Source organism: Pinus tabuliformis, chromosome 5_1, assembly GCF_031772625.1.
Source record: "Pinus tabuliformis cultivar Carrire ecotype Pingquan chromosome 5_1, CPIR1, whole genome shotgun sequence".
NCBI classification, from domain to species: domain Eukaryota; kingdom Viridiplantae; phylum Streptophyta; class Pinopsida; order Pinales; family Pinaceae; genus Pinus; species Pinus tabuliformis.
In genome coordinates, this window is record NC_142305.1 from 889499518 (window position 1) to 889514249 (window position 14732).

At 45.6% G+C, this 14732-nt stretch overlaps 1 protein-coding gene across 6 annotated transcripts in view; it reads right to left on the reverse strand.

Moving 5' to 3' along the window:
* The window catches only part of LOC149167665 (S-adenosyl-L-methionine-dependent methyltransferases superfamily protein), a 298474-nt gene that overhangs the window by 64230 nt on the left and 219512 nt on the right, over positions 1–14732 (reverse strand). For 5 of the 6 annotated variants that reach the window (XR_016260952.1, XR_016260954.1, XR_016260953.1 and 2 more), the window contains exon 9: positions 61–152. Coding sequence is in view for 3 of the 6 variants with exons in the window: in XM_089433071.1 (XP_089289197.1) it covers positions 61–152 (92 nt within the window). In the remaining 3 variants the exon portion in view is untranslated. The remainder of the gene's footprint in view (positions 1–60; positions 153–14732) is intronic. The other variant, XM_089433072.1, reaches the window with a different exon arrangement.

Sequence of the window (14732 nt, forward strand, 5' to 3'; positions counted from 1 at the left end):
TGAAAACCATTAGAGAACTACTAGAGTGATGGCTGCTGAATAATAATTGAAATAGCTTACTTAAGAGATCATGTGCTCGATGGATGAACCGGCCTTTATTATCTAGTAAATTTCCACATGTGATCTGCAGTATGCCTGCAAACTGGATACTGCTGAGACAAGAAAAGATAATTAGATTTTGAAATCCAAAGGGAATTTTAAACTTGTCTACAATGAAAACATAAATTCTTTAAGATCATATGTTGTATAAATAGGGGACCCCTCCATAAAGTGATAAGCTAGAACCTATAGGTCAAGGACATCAGTTTTGAAAAGTAAATCAAACTTCCATAGTGCACCAAACTCATAAAAACTTGTGAAAAGCTATCTGCTAATAGATCGCTTTTATTCACTCTCCAATTTGCTAATCCAGCTTAAGGAAATCGGTGATATAATGTTGAAAGAGGCAGACTACTTCTGTTTCCAAGGATGTAAAAAGGAATTTGAAGAGAGGTTGCAACACATGAAAGCTAGGCTTCTTCATTCACAGAACAAGAGGCTCCTTCAAAGTGATAATGTGACCCAACGAACTCAAAAAATAAAGATAGTATTCAAGTTGAACAAGCTTCCATCAATAAGTGTCCAGGAGGATTTAACTCTAATGTTGGAGCTAATCATGGATGGGATTCTAAGGGTATACACTTTCCCAAGGTTGATTTAAGGAGATTGGAAGAGTGCCTCAATTGTTTTATGTATCCAATGACAAATTTTCATGTTTTGGTTGCTAATCGAGGAAGTATTGACTATGGAGGAAAACACCTGTAATGTTCCTAACTAGGAAATTCAGTGATAAACAAAGCAAGCACACAAACCAACAATCAGAAATGAGATGCAATCACCGAACACCCATGAAAACGCTGGAAATAGAGAACTTCTGAGCCATTTTATTAAATCATCATGGAGCAAATACAACAGTGAATGGAATGGTGCACCTGGGCTTGTCTCCAAGAACAAGCATGACAAAACCCAGGTGAGCAAATGATGATCTGAGGGCTGCAACAGAACTGATCCACGCTGCCCAGAAACTGCACTGTCTGCTGGAAAGGAAGTGCTGGAACCACTGCTTCCCTTGCTCAGAAAATTGTGAAACTTCAGCTCCCAGAACCTCAGCCAAAACCCACCAAAACCCAGGAAGAGTTTGGCCTCCTTGAAAATCGACCCCGAAGGAGCCCATCCTCCTCACGCCAAACTTAGCCTGACTAGAATTTGCTGGGAAAGCTCTCCAAATCTTCTGCAAATCACTGAGATGCTATCCCTCATGAATTTCCATCTTTCTCCAGCTTATTCCCGGTGTTGTGGCTCTCTCCCTCAATACCCACATGAGCCCAGTCTGGCCCTTTGCGCAGTCCTCCAAAGCTGAATTTCGAACTGCCCAGATGCTGCACCCACTTGCTCCAAAACTTCTCCCAAAGGCTGATCTCTTTATGTGCTCCAACTCTCCAAGTTTCTCCGACAAGTGCTGCCCGGATGAGCCCCTGATCACAACTGCGTGTTCCCCTCTTTGTGTAGTCCAGAAATGCACTCTACTGGTCTGTGGGCTGAGTGTAATGGCTATGAATCTTCCCCTGTGCTCCTCAACGTAATCTGAAAAGGCCTTCCTAGGGTGGCACTTGTAGTCCCCCGAAGGTAAGGTTGAATCTCCCGCCTGAGAGACTCGTGGCTAAACAGCCAGTTGACTCGACTAAGCAGCTCGAGCAAACAGCAAGTGAATTCGATGTGCAAGTATGAATGAATAATCAATTGAGGAGCTCTTCCTCCTTATAACTTCGTGGGCCTCCCTTTTCCTCATGTGGGCCCCTCCACAAGCCATACGATTTCCCCTCCAAGGCAATTCGAATTGCCCAATGCGTTTTCCCACATGGGTGGCCCCCACCTTCCACTAGCAAATTAATCCAGCCTTCATTTCTCCTAAGTCCCTAAGTCAAAATTGCTTGGGTCCTTTACTTATCAAAATTTTATACAAAATTGGGGAGAGACCAAAACCTATTACAAATCCATTTGGGAAGGGACATGACAACACCATAACATTGAACTTAGTATGGGAGATTATAACTTAGCAAGCCCAATCCATGCTATTCTTATTGGAGGAGTACATGTTGTTCTAGGGATTCAATGGTTCAGAACACTGTGTATAGTTCCTACAGACTGTAATGAATTATTCATCAAATTTGAATTGGAAGGAATTAAATATGAACTCCAAGAGTTAAAATATGCACTCTCTCAGGTCATTAATACTCTTCGAATTGAGAAGTTCCTAAAAAAGGGTAGTAGCGAAGTTAGGGTTAAGACTTTACAGTATGGAAGTGAGGTGGGAAAATGAAAATATTCTAGAAGAAACATAAGATCTTCCAAGAGTTCCTAAGGGACTGCATCTAGAGATCACAAACATCAAATCAACCTCAAACTTAGAATAACTCCTAATAAAAGGCCTTATAGATATACACATCAACAAAAGGGGAGATTGAGAAAGTTGTACTAGGAATTTTGGATGTGGGTATTGTTACCCACCACCTATGGGTAGTGTACATAGAGAAATTTTTTCTCTTAGATGGTCCTTAGCGAGCAGCCAACAGCCCCTTGCAACCACCAGATAGCTCGATGTGCCATTACCTCTGCCACTTGAGCCAGCCATGTGGTTCCTCCCCACTCATTATGATTCTATATTTGAAGGTGGGCCTCCCGACCCCAAAAGTATGTCAGCGTTTCATTGGTGCAGTTGAGTAATTTTCCTTACTTGTCATGGGCACTTTTAGGCATGAATTGGTGGGGGGATTCGACGGAAAGAGTGGGCTAGATCTGTACTCTTGTCTTCACTGCCTGAGTTTGTGGTTAGCATTGTATCATAGTCCCGTGGGATCTCATTTTCTAGCCACTAGCTTTAGGGTTGGCACTACTTGGAAAATCCCGACTTTGGTTGCGTGGTCCCGCTTCCTGACACCACATACATCACCCCCTTCCACTCATTTTAGCCCTGTTCATCTCTTTTCCCATATGGGTCCACATGTGTGCACTGGGTCCACATAGGATTAGCCTCCCCCTCTCCTTGTCCACACCTTGGGTCAGGTCTGGAACGATATCCAGAGGTTGATGCAGCTAAAAAGAAAAGAAAAAGCATAATTTGGCCACTCTCAACAGAAAATGTACCACAAACTGCAAAATATGGCTGGAACATACAAATTTAGCATGTGGGCGAAGGCCAAACATGAGCTCTACCCCTTATCCATGGCCATCACCCTGGTTCCTATGGGCCCCAAAATGAGCCCCCTCCATCATTAAGGAACCCATGATTGTCCCAACCCCTGGTGAGCAATAATTTGCCCCACCTTGAGGGGGTATCCACTACCATTTACTACACATCATGCTCTCATCCCTTGGAGCCCCGAGAAGTTATGAAGAAAAATCAATTAGAGGCAAAAGGCATATGAAGAATGGTGGAAAAACAAAGGTTGGGGTAACTCATGTACCACGATTTGCTCCCTCCTACACTCACATACCCAGGTGTGGGCTTCCCTTATTATAGCTACCCTTGTACCATGAAATGTGGTCTGGATAAATCCCCTATTCCCCTCTTTGTTCCATTACTATATCATTTGCCACCTACCACTTGAGGAATGTACCATGGTCACCCCCTTTAAAGGTTGAAACCACCTAATAGGGTCCTTGGTTAGCAACTTATTGAGCTTGGAGACACCTATAGATGCCAAAGCCCACTATGGAAGGGCATGCAACCATGAAGTGCCCCATTGATTCCATGACTTGTAAGCTCTTTTACTTGATTATTCTAATGACTTCTTGTATTGGAGGTAAAGGGCACGCACTAGATCTTATGAAGGGTTGCAGGTGGGTCTCCATTTGGGGCTTGGTCTCCATATACGGGGTCCTAGCCCTCCAGAGGGCCACAATGACACTTGTAGGGTGAGCATTGAAAGCCATGGGCCTCCACCATAGCAGAAAGTACTTCATGGATTCACAACAACACCCGTTGATTGCTCGTGTTCCACCTTTTGGATGAGGATGATGCACCTGGTTCACCATGCTTAGCCAGCTCCACACATGTACCATACACTTGGCAGATGTTCCAGGGTCCAGAGGATGTCTCCCGCTGAAGAGGGAGGGCTTACGTCATCCCAATGAGATTTTAATTCTGGGAAATGTAATCAGTGAGAGAGCACCCGACCTTCCTTTATACTACTGCAATTCAACCCTTTAAATTCTTTGCTTTGGAGAATTACAAGCAAAATTCTTATGCACACCTAGAACTTGCTCCAACTAATAAGAGGGCAATTAGATATAATACCTGGAAATCGAGGACTCCTCTGGTACCTTGCACTTGCCTTTACAAAGAAACATTGCTACAGCACTTGGGATTCCTCTAAACTCTGCCTACTACCGAAGACTTGAGATGGTGTTGTAAGTAATCTCCAACACAAATACAAATCACCTGCAATTTGCCTTGTCCAAGAGAAAATTCGAATTGATGTTTGAGGCAACTCGGCCTTGTGAACAAGCTATGGATAAAAAGCCTAAACAATAGACTAATGGATATTCTGAGCACAATCTGATTCGCCCCTCAAGTTATATTCTCTATCACTTCAAAAAATTGATCAGCAATGGACAAATGACTATAGCCTTCAATACTGGCATACATTGGCTACTAGCAGACAGAGAAATATTGCTTAAATTCAGGGTATAGGGCATATGCTTCTCAAGATATAGAGAGGGGAAGAGCTAAGTTGCACACTATGCCATACCACTGCCCCACACCATCCAACACAGACTCTGAAAGCTAAACACCTGCACGCTTCGACCGCCTTAATACGACTCCCATAAGTCGAGATTATGCTCAGAAATAGAATGCAACCTCTTGTGGGTTAGTTTCATGCCCCAACACATAACTCAGCTTGCTGGTAACAATATTTCACATCCTACAGTCCGTACGCTCCAGTCTTCAAGTAATATGCAGCCCAGGAAGAAGGGAAACTCAACCACGGTGATATCTGCCCAAAAACTTGACTGGGTATTCGAGTTTCCTTTTGAATGGGTAAAACGAACCACTGGTCCCTTCCGTCTGCCACCGCAATGAGAACAGTCCCTCAAAAAATACAAACTCAGCCTTGGGAAATTTGCTTCATGTCCAACATTCAAACCACAGACTCAACCTCCCTCGAATATGAATTCAACCTGTCAACCCGTCGAGTAAAAATGATTATGGGTTTGCTGAAGAAATTGATCTCGGCCTCAGGGATGGATTCGGCTTCAGCTGCAATGTAACTCGATATTAACGATTTCGGCCCTCTTAATAATTTAAACCTGTAACGACCCTCCTACAATTACAAACAGAATGTGAATATTAGCATGTATACAAGTCATGCATATGATAGCTACATATGCATACATCACATACACGGCACTAGTATACATACCGTCTAATATTGGAAAATATCTAAATTAGGTTAATAAATAAATTATCGAAGTAAATTCCTAACTTACCATAATATAATAAATATATCAAGTGAAGTCTTTGATACATACCACCCGTATACGTATATATCTATATACATAATTAAAGGAAATAAAATATAAATTTAATTTAATTGATTTAATTAAATAAATAAAAGAACTTATTTAAATATTTAATAAAGTGAAATATTAAAACTACGAATAAAACCATGAATGCATTCATGAGACATTATATTAACTAAACAAGACCCAAATAAACATAAAATAGCACTTATCAAATTAAAAAGGAAATAATAAAGGTGATGAGTCACGTAAGCTATAAATACTCTTTAAACATAAGAGACAGAGAGCCTAAGGCATTGCAAGTGGCAAGGAGTAAAGAAGAGCCGAGAAGATATTGTGCAGGGGTGGTGGAGAGATGGGGACAGTCGAATGAAGCATATAAAGGGGTTGAGGAGGCCATAACAAGGGGGAGAAGGAATTTTACAGAGAGGAAGAATTATGAACAAGTCAGTATTGAACGAGTTGAGCTTTCATTGTTCTTGAAATTTTGGGCACAGGGGCCAGAGTACCTCGAACTGGAAGTACTTTGGAGCTGGGTACTGAGACTATACCCAGTTTGGCAGGGAGGTTTTGATCGTTTGGTAATGGGAGCAGGAACAGGAGCGAGAGCCCGGCAAATCAAAAGCATCTTCAACCACAGAAACCCAGGTAGGTACTCAAAATCAAATTGATAAATTATGATATTCTGAATGGTTATACTCTGGTAAAAATCTTGAAATCTAGGGTTTTACAAAACCCTTGGCCAAATAGTTTGGTGATAATATTTCTCCACCTTATTAAATTTAACGGGGCCAACACTTACGGTCTTCAAGAATTAATATGTGACGGCCCACGCTATGCCTTTACCAAACGAACATTTTGTGCAACAATTTATAGAGAAGAAATACACATTAAGCATCCACAGAAAAGCTGCAAATATGGAACTGTTGAGCCATTTTATTAATTTTCTGACTGCTAAATACAATGGATAACAAGACGGTGCACCTAGGCTTGTCTCAATGGACAAGCATGACCAAACCCATGTGGGAAAATGGTTGAGCTGAAAGTTGCCTAACTACTGCACCAATCTGCACTGTGTTGCCCCAAAAAACTGCCTTTCTGCTGAAGTTCAAATGGTTGGAAGGTGCACTTCTGCTGCCCAGAAAATTATGTACTTTTAACCACGAAATCCTTGGCCTAAACCCAGAAAAACCCACGAAGGATTTTGGTTGGATAAGACTTTTGAAATTCGACCCCATTGGAGCCCAACTTCAGCGGCAACTGCAAAACTCGGCCTGCTAGAAATTTCTTGTCAATCCTCCCGGAAATGGTCCCAAAGTGCTAGGTTGACCCTGCTATCAAATCCCTAACTCCCCGTGTGGGCTTCTAGCCTATAGCTCCTCCCAAGCTCCGCGAAAACTGCTGGAAGTGGCCTCGGCGTTGTCCCCTAGACCAGCAATTCGAACTGCGAGAATGTTGGCTCTGCTGGCTGTAAAACTCAGCAAGAATGTTGGTCTATTGTTGCTCTCTCAGCCCTCTCACCTGATCACTAATGGCTTTAACTCCTGCGTATTCTCTAGCTGCACAGAAATACGCACTCCTTGCTCTGCGCCGAATGAGGGTGATGTTTCACAATCCTGGAACTCCTGAAAAACTCTTGGAACTGTCTCTCTAGGGCGAGCACGAATGGTCCCCCAAAGTAGAGTTTTACTCTCCCGCTTGAGAGATTCGTGGCTAAACAGTCGGTTGACTCAGCTAAACAGCAGAGCGTATAGTCAAGTAGTTTTGTTTGCAAGATGTAAGAATGAATCCCAAAATGAGAGTTGCTCCCTCCTTATAACTCCTTCGGCCCCCATTGCCTCATGTGGGCCCCTCCATCCACCTATTCGACTTTCCCTCCAAGCTATTCGAATGGGCCAATTCAAATTCCCACGTGGGTGGCCCCCACATTCCACTAGCAACCAAATTAAGTCGAATTGCCTCCTAAGCCCCTAAGTCGAAATTGGTGGGTCCTCTCCCTTAGCCAAAATTGTGCAAAATTGTGTAGCAGCACCCTGTTACAAATGTGTTTGAGAAGGGACATGACAGTCCTCCCCTTCCAAATGTTGTTTTCCCTCAAGCAACCTCAAACTTGGGTGCTCCGATATGTGCTCACCCTCCCAGGTGGCATCCTCATCCGGAAAGTTCTTCCAACGCACCAAGAACTCCCTAATGGTCCTGCTCCTCAATTTCGTTTCCCTACTCTCCAAAATGGCCTCAAGTTCCAAAACCAAGTGGCCCTAATCATCCAATGGGGTAGATCAATTGTTGTTGTCACATGTTGTCCCAACACCTTTTTAAGGCATGAGACATGAAAAACATTGTGGATCCTACTCCCCTGAGGCAGCTCTAACTCATAGGCCACCTCCCCAACTCGTCTAACCACCTGGTAGGGCCCATAGAAGCATGGTTGTAGCTTCTCGACCCCCTTCTGCTTCAGCGTGGACTGCCTGCAAGACTGTAGCCGGAGGTACACCAAGTCCTCCTCGAAATGCCTCTCCGTCCTATGTCAATTTGTGTATACCTTCTATTGATTTTGGGTTGTCACCAAGTTATCCTTGAGAGCCTTGAGGATGTCTTAGCTCTCTTGGACCCAATCTTTGGCCTTTGGGACCCGACTGTCTCCAAAAACAATGTCAACAAAAGATAATGCATCATATCCATATAAAGCACGAAAAGGAGTCATACCAATGGACATGTGGTGCGTGGTGTTGTAGCAGTACTCGCCCAGATGCAACCACCGAATCCAAGCCCTCTGCTAACCGGTCACGTAGTTCCTCAGGTACCCCTCCAACCACTGATTAACCCTCTCGGTCTGGCCATCTGTCTAAGGATGGTAGCTGGTGCTAGGAGTGAGCTCAGTCCTAACCAATCTGAAAAGCTCCTGCCAGAAGCTTCCCATGACCCTGTTGTCCCTGTCACTCACAATGTTCTTGGGGAGCCCATGCAAACTGAAAATCTCCCGGACGAATAGTACTGCAACCTGTGCAGCCGTGTATCTAGTTGGGATGGCGAAAAAGTGGGCAAATTTGGTCAACCTATCGAACACTACATAAATGCAATCCTTCCCCTGCACTGTGGGGAGCCCTGTCATGAAATCCATAGAAATACTTTCCCATTTCTCCTCAGGGATGGGAAGTGGTTGTAGCAAGCTTGCGGGGTGGATCAGTTCCCCCTTACTCCTCTAGCAAGCCTCAGACTCCTGAACGTGCTGCAACACGTCCCCCTTAAGGCCCTTCCACGTGAATCTCTCCTTGACTGTCATATAAGTTTTCCAGAACCCCTGGTGCCCAAATAATAGTGAATCACCTGTTGCCTGGAGCACCCTCTCCCTCAACTACGTGTTGGGCACTAAGAGAATGCGCCTCGTGTAATAGATGACCTCATCCATCACTCGATAATGCTCATCTGCATTGGTACCCTCCAATACCTCGCATGCCCTCCTATCCTTGGAGTACTCCACCAACAACTGCGCCTTCCAATCGTGGCAGATGCTCATGAGGGATAACCCAGCTGGTCTTCGAGATAGAGTATCGGCCACCACATTGTGCTTCCCCCACACATACTCTATATCGAAGTCATAGGCCTGCACCTTGCTGACCCATCTCTACTGCCTGTCATTGAGGTCCTGCTGCCCCATGTAGTGTTGAAGACTGTTGTGATCAGTCTTCACTCGAAACCTGTTGCCCACCAAGTACTAACAAAATTTGGCCAATGCATGCATGATGGCCAGCATCTCTTTGTCATATATGGAATATGACAGCTCATGTGGTAGGAGCTTCCAACTCTTGAAAGCAATGGGATGTCCCTCCTGTGACAATACTGCTCCAACTCCTACCCCAGATGCATCACACTCCACGGTGAATGGCTGGGAAAAATCCGGAAGTGCCAAGACCAGGCAACTCCTTGAGGCGGTCGAAGGCAACCTGTGCCCCATCAGTCCATGCGAAAGCCCCTCTCTTGGTCAAGTCGGTCAAGGGTGCTGCCAGCTGTGAGAACCCCTTGACAAACTTCCTGTACCCCATCAGTCCATGCGAAAGCCCCTCTCTTGGTCAAGTCGGTCAAGGGTGCTGCCAGCTGTGAGAACCCCTTGACAAACATCCTGTAATACATGAAAATGCCCAAGAAGACCCTCAGTGTAGTCACATCTCGGGGTACTGGCCAATCCCGGATGGCCCGAATCTTCTCCTCATGGACCTTCACCCCATCAGCACCAATGATATGCCCTGGGTAGAGCATCTCTGTCAAACCAAACTCGCACTTGGAGAGCTTGGCATAAAAATGTTGCTCTTCCAGAATGCATAGTACCTCCTCCAAGTGTTGGAGGTGCTCCTCCCATGTCTGGCTGTAAATCAGAATGTCATCAAAGAAAACTAGCACAAACTTCTTCAATTGTCCCTGGAAGACATGGTTCATACATGACAGGAAGGTGGCCGGAGCATTGGTCAACCCAAATGGCATGACCAGGAACTCGAATTGCCCATAGTGGCACCAGAAAGTTGCCTTAGGGATATCCTGATCCCTCACCCTGGTCTGGTGGTACCCTGAACGCAGATTGATCTTAGAGAAGTACTTGGCTCCTCTAAGCTCATCCATCAACCCATCTATGTGGGGAAATGGGTATCGGTTCTTCAATGTCTTATAGTTGAGGGACCGGTAGTCAAGGCACATCCTAAGGGTTCCATCCTTCTTCTTCACTAGTACCACTGAAGAAGCAAAAGGACTGGAACTTGGCCTGATATGGCCCAATGCTAGCAGCTCCTGCATGGCCTTCTCTATCTCGTCCTTATAGGCCTTGGGATGTTTATAAGGGGTGGTGATCACTGCCTGCACACCCGGCTCCAACTCAATAGTGTGCTCAAATCCCCTATCTAGTGGTTGCCCTGGTGAAACATCCCCAAACACTATTGCGTACCTGTCCAGCGAAGCATGTATGTCTGTCGGTGGTGGAAAAGTCTGTCCCCCAGCCTCTGAGATCCTCAACTCAACTTCCCATGCAATGTCCCCATGTTGTAGGCCTGCCTCCATCCTATGGGCCGAAACTGCCTGAGATGGGTAAGACTACATGCCTCTCAAAACTACCAGTTTGCCATCCGCCCAATGAACACCATCTCTAGCTTCCTCCAATCTGTCATGACTCGCCCAGGGAATACAGCCACTCAACACCCATCACCACGTTGGTGTCTGACACATCGACGACAAAGAAATGGTCCATCATCGAGTAGTTCCCCATAACTCCTGTCAAGGAAGGCACATATCTAGTGCACTGTATGATATGGTCACCTGGTACTATGACTGAAAAGCCCTCGAACTGAGTCGTGGTGAGGCCCCTCTTCTGCACCAACTAGGCATCTATGAAATTATAGGTAGCCCCACTGTCAACCAGAACTGACACCCTCTGCCCCTTTATAGTGCCTCTGATCCTTAGTGTCAAAAATTTGGGAATCCCGCATAAGGAAGCAAGGACTCCACCAGCTAGGGCAAGGGATGCCCCACCCTGTGGAGGTGGTGGTGGTGGCCCTTTATCAGTCGGACTCTCACCCTCTACCACACCACAATCCTTCTCCACCTCGTCCTCCTGGTCACTATCATAAAAAACCTCAATATAGTGTGCTCTACCGGCAGTGCATTGATGGCCTGGTGTCCAAGGCTCCCTACATGTGAACCACAGCTTCCTCCTCCTGAGGTCCTTTCGTGTTTCATCATCTAACTACCCCCTTCCCTGTGTGGTCCTCTGAGGTGGAGGTCTAGTCGCATGCCCCTTTTGCGCAAAAGGGGTCCGTGAAGGAAAAGGTGCTCCAGTCTTAGGGATGGTCCCCTGTAGATCTATGGTGCACAAGACTGCTTCTTGCAACATGGCGGGTTTGCGTGACTTCACTAGTCCACACAGGGGCTCAAGCAAGCCCTCAATGAAGGTATACACCCTCCTAGCCTCGGATAGATCCAGAACCATCACTAATACTCGCAAGAACTCTGATATGTACTGCTCCGGGTTGCTTGTTTGGCATAGTTGGGTCAACTTTGTGAAATGGGCCTCTGGATCTCTCTGGTCAAAACACTCCACCACCCTCCTGGTGAAGTCCTCATAAGAAGCCACGTGGGCATGCCCTAAGGTGGTCAAGCCATGAAACCAACAATCATGGGCTTCCCCCTCCATGTGCAGCGTGGCCATCTTGATGGCTTCCTGCTCTGTCATCCGGTTGAGTTGGAAGTAAGTGTCCATCTTCTCAACCCAAGCCCTATTTGTGCACTTGGCAGTGCCATCGAAAATAGGGAAATACATTCTCCCTATGGTCCTCTGCAGCTCGTAGTTCTAGGTCCCCTGTCCTCCATAACCCTTGTTCTTCTCACTCTGCTTGAGCTTGCAGTAATCTCTGAAGGAGAGGGCTTCCTTAAAGTCTTCATCCATAGACTGCCACTCTCTAAAATAGTCTCCCATCTAAGGGGGGTCTTCCCCTCTTGAAGGTTTGATTTGTGCCACTGGCACAAAAGAAGGTAGTGTAGCACAAGTTGGCACACTGGCTGATGGGTGTTGCGCTGTTGGTGAGGGATGATCGAATCGCTGAGAGGCCCCAGAAGTTTCCCCAAACAGAAACCCTCTAGGAGTAGTCCTCTCTGTTGTACGACTTGAACTCTTCAAGCATGTCTTTCTAACCCTTGGCAAAGTCACTCAGGGCCCTCAGGAGGCTGTCGAAAGCCATCTCTTCCATGCTCTTGGGTTCTGCCATGTCTTCCTATTCTACCACTGCTTTCCCTCTGTCCTCCGTGTCCGGAGTAATCTCCAACTCTCTTTCTCTGCTACGGCACCTCTACCGTTGGTAGGTGATGTTCTCTTGGTCCCCTTCTCTCATTGGAGACAATCCACACAACTGAGATAATATCTAGGCTCTCATACCACTGTAATTATCCTAAATAAGAATACAAGTGATAACAATCAAATAATTTTTGTAGCAATTTATAAAAACGAAATACACATCAAGCATCCATAGAAAAGCTGCAAATATGGAACTATTGAGCCATTTTATTAATTTTCTAAAGGCAAAATACAATGGATAACAAAATCGTGCACTTGGGCTTGTCTCAATGGACAAGCATAACCAAACCCAGGTGGGAAAATGGCTGAGCTGAAGGTTGCCTAACTGCTGCACCAATCTGCACTGCGCTGCCCCAGAAAACTGCCTTTCTGCTGAAGTTCGAATCGTTGGAAGGTGCACTTCTACTGCCCAGAAAATTATGTGCTTTTAACCCCAAACTCCTTGGCCTAAATCCAGAAAAGCCCACGAAGAATTTTGGTTGGTTTAAACTTCTAAAATTTGACCCCCTTAGAGCCCAACTTCAGCTGCAACTATAAAACTCAGCCTGTTGGAAATTGCCTGTCAATCCCCGCGGAAATGATCCCAAAGTGCTGGGCTAACCCCTGCTATCAAATCCCTGACTCCCCGGATGGGCTTCCGGCCTATAGCTCCTGCTCCCAAGCTCCACGAAAACTGTTGGAAGTGGCCTCTGCACTGTCCCCCAGCCCAGCGATTCGAACTGCGAGAATGTTGGCTCTGCTGGCTGTAAAACTCAGCAAGAATGTTGGTCTATTGCTGCTCTCTCAGCCCTCTCACCTTATCACTGATGGCTCTAACTCCTCCTGCGTATTCTCTAGCTACGTAGAAATACGCACTCCTTGCTCTGCGTCGAATCAGGGTGATGTCTCACAATCCCGGAACTCCTAAAAAACTCGTGGAACTGTCTCTCTAGGGCGGGGACGGATGGTCCCCCAAAGTAGAGTTTTACTCTCCCGCTTGAGAGATTCGTGGCTAAACAGTCGGTTGACTCAGCTAAACAGCAAAGCATACAGTGAAGTAGTTTTGTTTGCAAGATGTAAGAATGAATCCCAAAATGAGAGTTGCTCCCTCCTTATAACTCCTTGGGCCCCCACTGCCTCATGTGGGCCCCTCCATCCACCTATTCGACTTTCCCTCCAAGCTATTCAAATGGGCCAATTCAAATTCCCACGTGGGTGGCCCCCACATTCCACTAGCAACCAAATTAAGTCAAATTGCCTCCTAAGCCCCTAAGTCGAAATTGGTGGGTCCCCTTCCTTAGCCAAAATTGTGCAAAATTGTGTACCAGCACCTTGTTACAAATGTGTTTGAGAAGGGACATGACATAATGTTCCTTCCTAGAATATTTTCCCTAAAATCAATTTCACAATTTTGCATTTTTTACTATAATGGGGACCCACGAAATTTTGGAGATGAGACTTAGGAGAAGGGGGCCGAAACAATTTTTGTTAGTGGAATGTGGGAGACACACCCACATGTAATATGCACTCCCTTGAAGAGAAGTTAAAATTATCAAGGAAAGGGGTCAAAGTAGTCACCCACACCCACATGGGAGAGGCAAGTCAAAATTATAAATAAGAGGAGCATAGCAGCTATTGGGATCTTTTGTCAACTTATCTACTTCTTGTTGCTCAAGTTGTTTAGCCAGGTCACAAGTGTTGCTTAGCACAGAGTTTTTCCAAGGGAAGAAATCACCCTTCTTTCGGTGGACTTCGAGTGTCACCATAGGGAGGTAAATTTGTTGCTACTTTGGGCGGAGATTTGGGGAATTCTGGGAGCATCTTACAGCGATTTCCCTCAACTAATTTGTACTCCAGGAGAACGCAATAGAGGATTGCGTGTCACTCATTTCAACTATTTTTCCAAGGACTGTTTGTAGGGAGAAATTTAGAGACGCTATTCCAGGGGATCACTAAACTTGGTGGGGAATTTTGGGGCTGAAGATTCCTACCTTTCAGAGGAACGAATTTCTCTTCCTTGGGCCTGCGCAGGAGACAATTTCTGGGCACACATGGGAGTTCAGGAGAGGATTTGTGGAGTTGGGTTGTGTATAGGAATTGAGGGAGTCATCCAGGGGAGAAAATCCCAGCATTTTGGCACCATTTGGAGGGCTGCAACAGAGGTTTTTCGGGAGGGCCGAATTTTCCAGCCAGTTGTGGAGGTTGTGGTATTTGGGAGTCAATTTCAGGGGTCAGAACTATACCAAACCCTTTCTGGGCTTTGGGGAGTTTGTTGAGAGGAGGACAGGGCTAGTTTTGCAGAATTTTCTGAGCACCGGAGGTGGGGCAAATCTTTAGTTGTTCCACCCAATAGTGCAGT